The following is a 14131-nucleotide window of genomic DNA, read 5'->3' as shown; positions in this document are numbered from 1 at the left end:
AGGGCCATCTAGTCCAACTCCCCTGCAACGAACAGAGACACTACAGATAGATCAGGTTGTCCAGAACCCTGTCCAACCTGATCTTGAATGTCCCAGGGAGTGGGCTTCCATCACATATCTCAGCACCCTTTCAATGCCTCACTACTCTTATGATAAAATCTTCTTCCTTATATCCAATCGAAATCTCCCTTCTTTTCATTTGAAGCCATTTCCCCTTGTCTTATTACCACAGACCCTGCTAAAAAGTCCGTCCCCTTCCTTCTTATAGCCCTACTGAAAGGCCTGTTTAAAGTCTCCCCAGAGCCTTCTCTTCTCTGGGCTGAATAGCCCCAGCTCTCAGCCTGTCCTCATAGGAGAGGTGTTCTATCCCTTGGAACATTTCTGTGGCCTTCCTCTGGGTGTATTCCATCGTTTGGATGGATTCCAATAGGTCTGCATCTGCCCTGTACTCAGGACATCACATTTGGACACCCCAGGTCATCTCACCACAGCTTCTGAGAGGTGCCTGCTTACATTCATTTTCTGTGCTGTTTTCTTTGCAACCTTTCCCTGGAAGACTCATTTGCAGGAAGGCGATGCACGAGCCATCCTACACATCGCATAACAGCTTGGAGAGAAACATCTCCACCCAAATCATGAACTATCAGTAGTCCTCCAGAGCCTTCCAGAACTCACGACAGGTGGCTCATCTTCAGATTTCAATGTTGTTCTGGTCTCCTGGCAGTGTAACACCACCTGGCAAGAAAGGAGAACGGAAGATTAAGTTTATAAGTTTAGTTGGCAGCTCATTCCTTGTTATTGTGCAACTCAGCTCATGCTTAAGAGAAACAGCGGAATTTTCCCGATTTAATGCATCTCATTCATCTCTCCTTTCACCCCAATGGCACCACGCTAAAACGTGCTTTGGAGCTCCGGCTTAGCTCCCCTTTATTAGAAACAGCTCTGTATGTTTCCCTTGGTTTCCCAACATTTGCCTGTGTTGGCACTGCACAAGATGTGGAGGCAGATTAGCACTTTTATTTGCAGGTTCCACTGCTGACGACATACGTTTATACAACTTGCTTTAGGAAGAAGAAAAAAAAAACAAAAAAAGGCAAGAGAGGGGCGAAAAAGAAAAGAGGGAAACTCGGTCAGCCCCTCATAGCCCCCAGGGAGTAAGGGATCCAGCCAATCAGCGTCCGCCGCTCAGCGGACCAGGGGGCGTGACCATCGCAGGGGGCGGGGAGGCGTTGACGGGCAGCACGTGACGCGCGGGAAAAGCTCCCGCAGAGCAGCCGGGGGGCGTATAGGAAGGCGGAGCGGGATGGACCGCGTCACCTCGCAGGCAGGGGGCGGGGCCGGCTCCCTGGGGTGCCGCCCACGTGACGCGGCGGCGCTCGGAGGGTGCGCGGCGGCGGGCGGGAGCGGATCGGGTAGAGGGGAAGCGCCGACGGGCGGGAGTTGCCGTTCCTCGCTGTGCCGCCGTCGCCATGGGCCGGAGAACCGCGCTGCCGCTGGCCGTCCTTTGCCTCGCTTCAGCGCTCTGCGGGCTGGCGGTTGAGAGCAGTTGGACGCAAGCGCGTAGCGGCGATACCGCCGCGGCGGCCGTGGGTGAGTGCCCCGCGCCCTTTCCTCTCGCCCCCCCCTTCTCTCCCCCCCGCCCCCCCCTTAGCCCTTACGACGGGGCAGCCCTTCCTTCCCTGCCCCCGTCTTCCCCTGGCGCGCCGCCTCAACGGCGGCTCGCTGCACGGAGCGTCCGGCGGAGCGGCCCGTTAGCGGGGTTGCGGCTGAGTCACGGAGGCGGCGGCGGCTCCTCTCCGGGAACTCGGCGCTGGCCGGGCTGCGGGCGGTGCTGACGTCACCGGGGCCGCGCTCCCGCCGCCGCTCCGTGTGCTCGGCGGAGGCCGCCGGGTAGAGCGGAGGTCGCGGTCCCCGCGGTGCGGCGGGAGAGGGCGGTGTGAGCCCGAGCTGTGCTGCACGCAGCCTGCAGCGGGAAGAGAGGGTCGTCGCCTCGCCCGCTCCCGGGCTCGGAGTTCGCTGTTTCCCCGCAGTTCGTTCACAGTTTGAATAACTCAGCTGGCAGTCCGCTCTTGAAACCTTTAATTAAAAACAAACAAACAAAACAAAACAAAAAAAAAAAAACAAACCCAGACTGTCGAGCCCATAGTTTAGAAAATGCGTTACTCCCCCGTGTGAGTCTGGCACGGAAAGGAAACTGAAAGCTTGTGCCAGCCGGCTGTGCTGCATGGCCTGCCTACGCGTGAGGGCTTCCCAGGGGCCAGCTCTGTCGGAATGGGTGCTGCCTCACTGCCCACTGCCCAGAACTACAAGTGAATTTAATTATTTTTTTTCCCTGAAATCCGCTATTAAGGAATAGTCATATCGCTGTTGAAGTGGTTCTAGTGCTATCTGTCTAAAGAGAACGAGGCAAGACTATTGTGTACCTTGCTGGTAGGAATTGGCAAAGGTCTTTTTGTATCTGCTCTCAGGAAATGGTAAGTAAATAGCACAAGCGTTTCTAGTCTGATCCTGCCATACCCAACAAGGGCAGCTGTATCCAGGCACAATTCCAATTACCAGAATACTGAATTAGAGAGCTGCTATCTTGATTACCAAAAATCTGTGACTAGCCAAATTCCCTTTGCTGGGGAGCAGGATGGAGAAAAGCAAAGGGTCATCCATGGGTTTGCGGAGCGGGTAGTATTATATTCAGCGAGTTGGAGACTGCAGTGGTTTTGGGGTTGCTTTTTTCTTTTCTGAGTATGATGACCGTGACTAAGTCTTAATCAAAACTAATGTATTGAAATTGGAGATTGGGGACAGAGTTGATTTGTTCCAGATACTGGCTGTGTTGACACTGTGGTTTTAAGGCTACAGTGTTGGGCTCAGATTGACATAAAAAACGCAGCTGGACTGGTTGGGTGGCTGGCTTCTACTGTGATCAAAGCAGGGATAGTCTGACTTCTGCCTGCCTTTATATGCATTTGTGCATGATGTCCTTTAAGCTCTCGTCTTTATTTCCCTTCTGCTGCTTGTTTTTTTAGTAGCCAGCTGTATTACTTAACGGAGAAACACAATCAAAAGAAACCAAGCTCCTCATCTGAGCCTTTAATAAGTTTCTGCAATATAAATTTAGCGGCTTTGGTAATTTCATTAGTTGCATATTTTTGTCCAAATTCACTGTTGTTAGGTTACTTGAGACATAATCTTGATGTATATGTGAGGTCTGGTTTTGGGCTATCGGTAGTGCTGTGAGGGGAAATAGAAATGCTTTTAACAAGGTACAAACTAACTTTTAGGAGCACTTGGCTCAATGTGAAAGGTTGTGCCTTAAACTGGGAGATCTATAGATGAGAATTTACACCTCTAAGAACTGTTTCCATGAGTGAGCTCGCTCTTCTTACAGGGATTGTTTTGTCCTAATTGGTGTATCTGTTTTCTTTTTTCTTGGGCTTTTTTTTTTTTTCCCCAGACATCTGTGGAAATATTTCTACGTGTAGTTCGTGTATTGGTAATGAGACACATGAAACAGGCTGCGAGTGGATCAGATGTAACGGTAAGGAGGACTGTGCAGTGCAGATCCTTTAACCCAACTAGATCTCATGTATTTATGTTAACATTCGCTACTGCAAATAGATTGTTCTGTTTGATAACCTAAGAGAGCATTAACTCATAACTTGCATCTGTTGCTGAGCAGATTTGAAGTTCTTAGGTGGAGACACCTGAAAATGTTCAAAATAATTCTAGATTTGTAAGGCTTCTGATTTAAGTCTGTGCTGTTGATTAGCTAATGTTTTCCAGATGGTTCAGAATGTTAATAGAGCAAAGTACCTGTTTGTGCTTGCTCTGAAGGAGTTGAGTGGATTCTGAGAGGCAGGTGCGTCCTGATGCTGCAGGCTGCAGTCCTTTTGAGGTTATCATAGAATCATAGAATGAATCATAGAATCATAGAATGGCCTGGGTTGAGAAGGACCACAATGATTGTCCAGTTTCAACCCCCCCCTGCTGTGTGCAGGGTCACTAACCACCAGACCAGGCTGCCCAGAGCCACGTCCAGCCTGGCCTTGAATGACTCCAGGGATGGGGCATCCACAACCTCCTTGGGCATGCCATATACCTGATCACAGCCACTACTCTGGAATTGAGAAGGAACCCATTAAATGAGATTAGTCTTAACTAAGTAGTGTTCCTAAAACTATGAATTGCATCCCACTGAAAGGGGTGTGATAGAGCCCCCAGAATGTAAAGCATTAGCTGGCTTCATTCAGAGCTTTCTTTTCCCTATTATAGGGAAGATGGGTATAAATACATTTAGGTGACCTCTGGTGCTCTCTTGATGAATTGACAAAGCTGCTGTTGACAATGTCGCATGAGGACCACAGCTTTTCTAAGGAGAATCATTCGTACTTTTAAAATGAGGTGGATATAGACCAAGTGATTTGAGTAGAGAATGGCTTGACTGCAATAATAGTAATGTAGATAGGTGGTATATGAAAGCCAAACTGGTTCAGGACTGATGAAAAGAATTCTGGATGTTGCTTGTCCAGCAGAGGCGTTTTTACAGGAAGATGCTCTTACAAATCCTACATACGTTGTCTGACCAGCAGGCACACATGCCGCTCTCTCAGCTGGGTTAAGTAAATTCTTTGAGGAAAGGATGAAATCCAAGGCAAGGGAGAGAGGCACACAGGTGGCAAATAAGCAACTGATGTCTCAGTATCAAGGATCTATCGGAGAGCTGGGGCTATGTTTTTCACTGCATGTAGAATTCCTCAGACAGTAAGGATTTATGCTGTTCCTGCGGATAGGAAATATTTAACTTACTGTCACAAATATTAGAAAAACTGACTAATTTTATAGGCCTTAAAGGAAAAGTACCAAGCTATTCTGTTAGAGAAAAATAGTGTTTAACCAAGAAGTATATTGCTTAAATGTGACAGATCCGCTGTAGTGAAAAAATATGAACCTCCATAATTTTTAATCATTAATATAATAGCGAGGTCGTGTACATGGAAGCGGTTTTAATGTTATCCTGGCTAGAAGATGGTGTTTGGTTTATCCTGAGAACAATTTATTAGCATTTAAGAACAATCTCTAAATGCTTTTTTCTTAATTGTGCTGATTTAAACACTCTTGTTTTTACAGATTCGCAGATGTGTGTAAATGGAACAGAAACAACTTCTGAAGCGTATAAGAACTGTACAATTGAAAAACAATGTTCAAGTGAGTATTTAAATGCTATGGAAGCCAAATATCTGAAGTATAACAAGTCTCATTTGCACCTCCTTAATTTGTTGAGCTTTAATGCCTTCTACGATTTACATATGATTGTACAAGTGTGTAAGTAAGCCCTTTGCTTCCAGCTTAAACCTATGATATGATATTAAAATGCACAGTGTTACTGTTCATTCAGTAACTGCTGTTGCTTCAAGAAAGTTGACGTATTTGAGTAGACAAGTCTGTTTGCCTACTTACTGCCTTGGTTTCTTAGGCTGAAATTTTCTGTTAGGCATAGCCTTGCCTATTTGGAAGTACTTTAAAGATGTTAAGGAACTTCTCAATCTATTTAGGAGAGTGAGCTTCATTTTAAACAAAACGTGTTTCATGTGCTGAATCAGTGCTTCATCTGAGATGTAGTAAATGGGAGGAAAAAATGTAGCAAATCTGCTTTGTTAACTTCAGATCTTCGTGCAGTCCTGAAATGTATGGTCTGGGTTATAGAACTGCACATGGAGCCTTCATGATGGTCACGTGTTTAGTTTTTGTGCTTTTCATTAATTAGTGCTTTCTGTTCAAAGCAGATCTGTGAAGTGTGAATGATTTAGATTAAATCTAGAAGTTTGCTTTTGTGGAAGCTACATGATCTTTCTGAAAGCTGACAAGAAATAGATTTTAAAATAGAATATTCTGGTTTTAAGACATGGGGCAGAAAATGAAAAATTTGCAGTGCTCTTGTCTGGATTAGCTCAAGAGTGCTGCTGGAAGAGGCTGGCTCACACCAATGGGGATGAAGCTTTCATGCTGCTTCTGGTGGTAGTGGCCGGTCAGAATGCTGCTGGGCTTGAACTTCTGTGTTATTTCTAAAACTGTAACAACTGCTCCTTAATCAGTGGAAAATTCCAAAGTACCCGTTTTTTCAGTGCTTTCCAAAAATAGCATGCTATTAAAATGTTTTGTTGTATACCTAAGAGTAGCATCTCTACCATCTGTTCATATTAAACCCCAGCGAGGCTACTGGGATGTTGCATTCAGTTTCTGCATATTCATGGAAATTTAATTGTAACCTTTAGTAGAGAATCTTGTTTGGTATCAGAAGAACCTGTATACCTCATCAGCTCTCCATTATCCAAGGTAGAAGAAAACTAGTGTACCCTGAGTAGTGTGATTTGTATGGTACAGCCTGTATCATGTTACATCTGGCCTACTTTTGTGCATGGGAGCTGGCAGTGAGCAGTGTTGCCATGGAAGCACTGGGCTGTAAGTGGGTAGGGTGATAGTAGCATCACAAAACTTTGTCCAGTAGCCGTTTCCTGCCCAGCTTCTCTTGCTGGCCTCTGCTCACGTAGCCCAGTCAAGCTGGAGGAGCAATGGACCTGGACCAACTGTGACGATCCTTCTCTGTAAGTCAGCTAAAATCAGTTGGCTGTAATGTGGATGGTTGGGGAAAGTAAGATGACAGCTCTGCTCACCAATCTTTTCTCCACTCCCCAGCTAGGATTGATTCCTCCTGCTGAGTATTTCCATTTTAACAGAAGAGTTACATTAGAATCATAGAATGGCCTGGGTTGAAAAGGATCGCAATGCTCATCTAGTTTCAACCTCCCTGCTATGTGCAGGGTCACCAACTACCAGACCAGGCTGCCCAGAGCCACATCCAGCCTGGCCTTGAACGCATCCAGAGATGTGAGATTAGCACTATCCATTGTTAACTGGATTTTTTTATGAGACAGTGTCATGGTTCAGCCCTACATTTTAGGGGTTGCAATAGAAAAACATTAAGGCGGGTCTCAGCTGGTCTACTTGATGCAAGTAGAACCGAAAGGAGTGCTTATTCTGGTGCATCCAAAGCGTGTCTGTAGAATCGGGCTGCTCTGGTTTTGTACTGTGCAGAATTGCTTCAAGATGCTGAAAAAAAATAATGAATTCTAAAGGCTTTTGGATATAATGGTGTTTTGGCAGGAAGTTTGAGTCATGAGTGTTCACAGTGTTATCAAGCAGCAGGTTAGATGAGCTGTCCACGTGGGATTAGCTGCGATAATGCAGTGAACTGTAGAAAGTTCTTTACTAGGATTTTTACACCTATACTAGCAACAGCCATCAGAATAGACAGCTTTAGTTAAACATTCAGAGGATGACAACATCCTTGAGGATGTCCTAGTCACCACTCCCACCTCTGGATTCAGCTGTCAAACCTCTCTGATTTCTAGTTGGCCTTAGTAGGTCACATTCACTCACACCTCCAATGAGGAAGGGAAGCAATACTGATTACCTAGTTGGTTACTGCATAAAACCTATGCAGCTTGCTCATGCAGTAGTGCTGTTCTCCCTTTTGGTTTGCTTTGAGGAATCTTAGTTGATGTAGTCAACAGGGATGTTGTACACAAATTTGCACCATGAGGTTGAACACTGAACTATCTGCCTGTGACAATTTTTTTCATCTATTCATTTCAAACATCTGTGTGGTGTTTGTAATTTCAGATCAGAACTGCAATAGTATTCAGTGTTATATGAGTCCCTAGAGCTCAGCCTACTACTATTCTCTAGTTAAAAGCTGTCATTAATGTTTTTTAATGCCACTTTTTATTCTTTCATAGCTCCTACATCTGTTCCTTTTTCTAATACTACTACGCTGCCTTCCAATACTACAGCATCACCTTCCAATGCTACTACAGCGTCTTCCAATACCACATCTGGTTCTGTTACCACAGCTCATCCTACCACAGGTAATATGAAGAAACGTGACCCAGGGAGCCCATGAGCATTAAATGTGTGAGATTGCTTAGCAAACAGCTGAGTGAGCTTGAAAATGTAGTGCCAGTTGTAATGCAGTATGCACTGCTGAGGTTGCTTCTGTTGTCCCTGGTAGAATGGCAGGAAGCTAGGACTTAGTGAATGAAAAAGAGAATGAGGGATTTTTTTCCTGCAGATCGCTGTGGTAGCATGGCTGCTTAACATCCGAGGTATGAAATAACATAAATGATTCCAAGGCCTGCAGGAAGTGAACTGTATAAACTGTAACAGTGGAAGTGTTTCCTTCCAATATTTTCTCAGTGGTAATTGAGTTACATTGGTCATTTCCACTAATAATGAGTTTCTGCAGATTGGCTTTTTGTTATTCTATCCAGAATCTTTTGTTCTCCCACGTGCTGCTGTCTTAACAGTGAAGTTTTAAAAATCTTATCCTTGAAAGCATCCACTGCTTAAAGTAGCTGGGAGGTAACTGAAGTTGGTGCTTGAGGGCACTCACAACAGCTTACAGAATAAAGTGTCAGTGTACAGTGAGGTGACATTTAGCTTTGAGCAGAAGAACAAATGCTGGCACTTATCCCAGGCACATAGTGAAATACTCATTAGTTGTTAGTAACACTAATCTTGTGGGGTGGGAAAGGCCAGAGACCCGTAATTCTGTTTTGATAAACAAAGAAGTGTTATGAGACAGTCTAGCTACAGGTGAGTGTTCACACATTCCAGTGATGTCGTGGTTGTCAATGAATTTTTGGGGACAAGTGTTCAGTATCCAATATTTATCTCCTGCCTAGAGGTACTACATTTAAATATTTATGTACAATAAACACTGTTTCTAAAGGCTAGTTATTGAAAATCCTTTGCCTTGATGCAGCTGTCTTGTTTCTTCTTCACATACCAACATTTATTTTTTTAAAAAAGGTGATTTTTATTTAAGTGAAAAATCACTGATATGTGAAGAACCTTGAAATATTTGGATAACAACAATGTGGTTAGGCTATGAGCTTAAATAAATAAATCCGTCTTGCAAAAAGCTGGCTTAATGCCATGCAGCTGAACATCTGAGTTGTGTGGGGTACGCTCTGAGATCAAAGCGTATTCTCACTGAAGCAAAACAAGAGAAATCATTTATGTAAGAACTTGCACATTTGCAAACTTTGCTCTTGAAGCTTACTGTATGTGCACACGGTCTGAATTTAAGTTTTCTCTCAAACAGCTCCAAACATCACCAATACCACTACGCTTGCTCCTGTATCTACAACTCCCATTACTTCAGCTGCCAAAACAACCAGTGTTCCAGGTAATGGCTGTTATTAGTATAGTTGAAGCATAAACCACTTAGATGTTTACGTTAATTGAGACGTGTTGTCTTGAAAGATGCTTAGCTTTGTGCCTAATTTAACTTCGTTGAAGTGACGTAGCAAGGTAACAGCCTGTGCAACAAGTCCAGTTGATGAGACATTTAATGTCAGAAGCACATTGGTCAGACTGTATAAACTGGCCACTTCATGATAGCGTGACTGGAAGTTGCTTGTAAAGGACTTACTTTGAAAGCTGCTCTTTTATCTCACAGTGTAATAATGGCATACCTTTATTAAAAAAAAAAAGACATCTAGTGATGGTAATAGGTAACTTGTAGTATTCTATTCTAGCATCTGCCTGGAATATGCTGTTTCATGCGAAGCTGTGATGAGGTGAAGCCCGTTAGAAGCAGGTTGCTTCTAGGTTCATGTGTTGCGGCTTCAGTTGGTTTCTTTACTCTGGGAATTATGCTTACAATAGAAGGAAGATGATGTGAATTCAGGCACAAAATTGGAACAAGCAGGGAAGTCTGGAAAATACATTTTCACTGACCATATACAATATTATATTTCTGTGGAAAGGAGGAAGACTTGCTCAGTACTGAGGTCCAAAGCAGTCTGGTAATAATGGCTAGTCTTTTTGCAAACATTACTTAATTAAATGACACTGCAAGTGCTGCTGCACTTGCCAGCAGCTGCATTTAGCCATACCTTTACTTTTATTTATGATGTTTGGATGTTTTGTCTGAGGAATCTCAAAAAATACACGAAGCCACTGCTAAAGTTGCTTAAACTGTAAGCCTTGTGAATTCTAACTGCTGTGTGTTGTTTCACAGGTACAAATGCTACTGTGACTCCTGCACCTTCTTCACGCAAGTCTACGTTTGATGCTGCCAGTTTCATAGGTGGAATTGTCCTTGTTCTGGGTCTGCAGGCTGTTATTTTCTTTCTGTACAAATTCTGCAGGTCGAAAGACCGAAACTATCACACACTTTAGGACCTGTCACTTTATAATGGACTAGTAGCTCAATACCTGTAGTTCACTGAACCAAAATATTTTCTGTTGCTCATGGAAGACAGCAGTTCATAATACCCTTTAAATCTCTAAAAGAAGACTTGGAAAGAATATTTTTGCAACATTATACTTGGCAAGAGGTAATGTGAATCTCTCCAGCAGGTTTACTTGCAATATTCTGCATGGGTTCTAATGGCTGTCTTTTCTTTAGTGGCTGCTGCTGTGGGACTTTTTTTGATATGCCAAATGTAGATATTTGGAGATTCATATTCAGTGGCGACACTGTCTTGAGTAGATAATCTCATGACTTATTGTAAAGGCTAATTTAATCAACATTTGATAAAAGTATCCCTTCAGTTTTGTCAAGAAGTGAATTATTGGTGACTGACTTCAGGGAGTGAAATACCATTTGTACTAGCTTGTAACTCGCACAGTGTGCTGCTAGAAAGGTGAGCAAAATTGTAGAAGTAGATAATGTCTTAGTGGAATCAAAAAACCCATACAGATACTTTTTTTTTTTTAACACAGGAGAAAAAAAAGATTGCTAGATAAAATACTGCATTCCAAACTGAAATCCTGCATCCTTTCTAACTAATGCTGAAGGTGGAGAGGATGTATATGGGATAATTCTCATAAAGAGGAAATGAAAATCAGTGCCTTAAATGACTGAAAATTAGTACGCTGCAAAAGTGTCCCACCTATCTCAAAGATAAGTCAAATATTTAGGTACTAGCTTTATATAGGAGAACAGAAACTTGAGTATGTGTGATTGAGCATTCCAGTTTCAGAATCTTTACACTGAATATCTGGCCCTTATTGACTGTTTTTGAGGGTGAGGGAGCATGGTACAGTAATATTCAGCTACAGGCTAGCTTTAAGTTGTTTACCTTTTTTGTTCTAACATGCAAAGGCCAACCATAAAACTGAAGTGATAAAGCTCAAGATACTGTTCACTCCCTGTTTAAAAAGGCAACAATTTGTATTTATACTTGAACTAGTGTTTAGGGAAATCCTGACTTTTTTTCTTAAGCTTACTTGTTAAAATTTCATTTCAATTCTTTTTAACCTTTGTGTGTGTCTGCTTGCTGCAGGAGCTATTCAAAGTAATCAGAGAATCTGCTGATTTGATTTGAGTCAGGATTGCTGTCCTGGTACTGCCAGGACTGTTTCTTTTTCCCCAGCCTCATTCGTGCTATCAGTTTTGTATGACCTTGCAGTGAACTGGTTAAGGAAATCTATTCAGCCAAATACTATCTCTTTTTTTTTTTTTTTTTTTTTAAACTTGGCTGGATCACCCCTGTGATCTGAGAGTAAGCAAAGGTATGTCATTGCCAAACACCTTCAAGAATAAGCCCACAGGAAAAACTGAAGTACAGATAAAATGAAGCAGTGGGTATAGCACATGATGGTAGCTTTTGATTATACCCCTTGATCATCAGAGTGATCTGTAATACTGTCTTACTAGCTCTGATCTGACTAGAATTTGGCACCAATGCAATGAAAGGATAACATTAATGCAGGTAACTGTCATGGTAGTGTAGCTTAGATATTGAATAAATTGTTTGCAAATTACTGAAGTGCACAATTGCTTTTTGGTGTTCTTCTAGTTCGAATGACATTATTGTGCTGCATAGAAAAACTCAAATTACTATCAGAATACAAAATTTATTCACAAGTACTGTATCTTCGAGTTCATGAGCTTGTGGTTTTCTAAACAAAACTAAGACAATCAGCTCAGGTTCTTTAAAACAGAAGTGAGCAGCCAGCTTCCAGCAACAGCGTGTGGGTTAGATGGTATAACCTTGGCCTTATTGTGAAATCATTTAATCTGCCCTTTCCCTATCTCAGAACTATTTTATTACATGTTTAAAAAGATATCCATGAGCTTGTATTCTGTGCTTTGAAGTGAGCCAAATACTCTCCTACAGCGTGACAATTCTCAGCTCAGCAAAGCAAACTGTATTTCTAGTACATACATATATGTTTGGCCTCCAAGGGCTATCTTTTGGGAAAACTTGCAGAAAAATGCTAGAGAAGACTTCATAGCATGGAAGACTTTGCTGCAAAAGCATTGCTCTGTAAAATGTTGTTAAAATGCTTATTCATGAGCTATGCTAATTCTGATTTAAGTTGTAAAGTATGTTGGTAAAACAAACTAAAATAATTTTTCAAGTGCCTTAAAATTGCTTAATCTTTATGCCTCAAATTTTATTTAAAAGGGTAGAATGAATACCTTGCCTTAGTTACTAAAGTTTTCTTGGTGCCAGCAATTGCTACTTTCCAATACTTTAGGAAACCCAGGGTTTTTGATGTGTACAGATGCCAGTCTCAAAAACTCAAGCTTGTACTGCATCAATTCAGTTGTGTACTGGAAGGCCTGCACTGCACGTTGGTTGCTCATTAGCCTTGCCAACAAGATGTAATCCACAGTTGATAGAGTTGTGGCTTCAGCTTTTCTCGTTCAGTTGTCTGGGGGAGGGAAGGCTGGATTATACATCGTCACCGTGTGCTTGGCTGTCTCACTGTAGAAATGAATTGCTCCTCTGTGAAACTGCAGTATCAGCTAATCTGTGCTGTGTACTAGCAAATAACCTGAAATAATAACTTGCAGTTTTTTCTCAGCCTTGTGTTTTGAAGTGGAAGGTAGCTCATAGATCTGTAGTTGCATTTGCCCCTGAATCGGTTTTAGGCACTGAACTGTAGTGACTCTTCAAGTTACCTGGCTTTTTCTTGAAGCCAGTTGTGCAAATAGCAAGCTGTTAGCTTATGAATGTTCTTTGCAAGTGTTGCTGTAAAAGTTTGTTCTGTCTTCAGTGGAAGAAAACTGAAACAGTTGTAATCACAAAACCAAATTGATAAATAAAATCTGTTGAATGGAATTTTACTTGTAAACTTTCTTTCATGTGAGCATGACTGTCTGCCAAGTTTCTGGAGATAAGAGCTGTTTTCTGTGGCAGTTGAACACCGAGGAAAGCAGGGGAGTGAAAAGTTTGACAAGTTAATCTAACTCTCTGAAATAGTTTTAAGTTAGCACTTGGTGTGTACAAAATATAAATTCAGATTTAGAATGGTCTTCACAATATATTTTCATTTTAGGTCATGTTTTCTATGTTAGGTGAAACATTTCCTTGCCTTAAAGCCAAAGCACAGCCTTGTGATTATTACTTGTTCCATTTGTGGCAACCTGCAAGTCTGATGCCTAATGCTCCACTTTCCCATAGCTGTAATACTTGTTGGCCTGTAAGGTCAAGAGGGGCTGTGTTGTGTGGCACCAGGCAAGCTGTTAATAATGATCCTCTACATCATAGCATTTGTTTGTGTTAAGATCCCTAGTTTTCATAAAACAAAAGGCATTGCTCTGGACTTTCTCTCTTAATTACATACACAAAGACAAGTGTTTGCCAGGAAATAATTGTCAGAGTATGCTTGAAAAAGAGAACTGAGAGCATGCAATTATGTAGTAACACTGACTAAAACTGAACAGCTCTGAGTGAACTAACCTCGGTAGTTTCACACCATGATTTTGATGGTTTTGAGAGTTGTGAATGTGTCACAAGGGTTGTACTGGCATAACTCAGTCTGTTGTGAGAAGTCTTCCAAAACTGAAGTACTTGTGCTTCTGGAAAAGTTGTGTGGAAATGGAGTAAACCTGGAGTTCCCCAATGGGTTTAAAATTCTGCCTTCCAGAGAATCATCCATTACATCGTGCAGTCGGGGACTGTATTACGTTTTTGTTACAATGCAGCAGTGAAAGCTTATGTGGGATTATTTTTCCATATAGCACCTGCCTTACTGCTTTTCTTGGAGGGAGCTTTACTCTAGACAGAGCATTCATTGAAAATGCATCTTGGAATCACCTTTAAATGTTGCT

The 14131-nt window shown here is 42.3% G+C and overlaps 1 protein-coding gene across 1 annotated transcript; it reads left to right on the top strand.

The window, feature by feature from the left end:
• The first annotated feature begins 1417 nt into the window (after nucleotides 1-1417).
• CD164 (CD164 molecule) lies at nucleotides 1418-13139 on the top strand. Its single transcript, XM_042885810.1, has 6 exons — nucleotides 1418-1590; nucleotides 3452-3535; nucleotides 5125-5202; nucleotides 7794-7922; nucleotides 9161-9244; nucleotides 10082-13139. The coding sequence occupies exons 1-6, from the start codon at nucleotides 1470-1472 to the stop codon at nucleotides 10240-10242; spliced, it is 657 nt and encodes a 218-aa protein (XP_042741744.1). The 5' UTR covers nucleotides 1418-1469; the 3' UTR covers nucleotides 10243-13139.
• Nucleotides 13140-14131: the final 992 nt, after the last annotated feature.

The sequence above is a fragment of the Lagopus leucura genome, unplaced genomic scaffold (genome assembly GCF_019238085.1).
Source record: "Lagopus leucura isolate 7727_CA_CO unplaced genomic scaffold, USGS_WTPT01 Super-Scaffold_73, whole genome shotgun sequence".
Classification (NCBI taxonomy): domain Eukaryota; kingdom Metazoa; phylum Chordata; class Aves; order Galliformes; family Phasianidae; genus Lagopus; species Lagopus leucura.
This window is presented reverse-complemented; position numbering and strand designations above follow the sequence as displayed.

Excerpts from the sequence above, each read along its gene's own strand:
- CD164 (XM_042885810.1), top strand. The coding sequence starts at position 1,470 with ATGGGCCGGAGAACCGCGCTGCCGCTGGCCGTCCTTTGCCTCGCTTCA. Across the intron at positions 1,591-3,451 it reads TACCGCCGCGGCGGCCGTGG|ACATCTGTGGAAATATTTCT; the intron begins GTGAGTGCCCCG and ends TTTTTTCCCCAG. Across the intron at positions 7,923-9,160 it reads CACAGCTCATCCTACCACAG|CTCCAAACATCACCAATACC; the intron begins GTAATATGAAGA and ends TCTCTCAAACAG.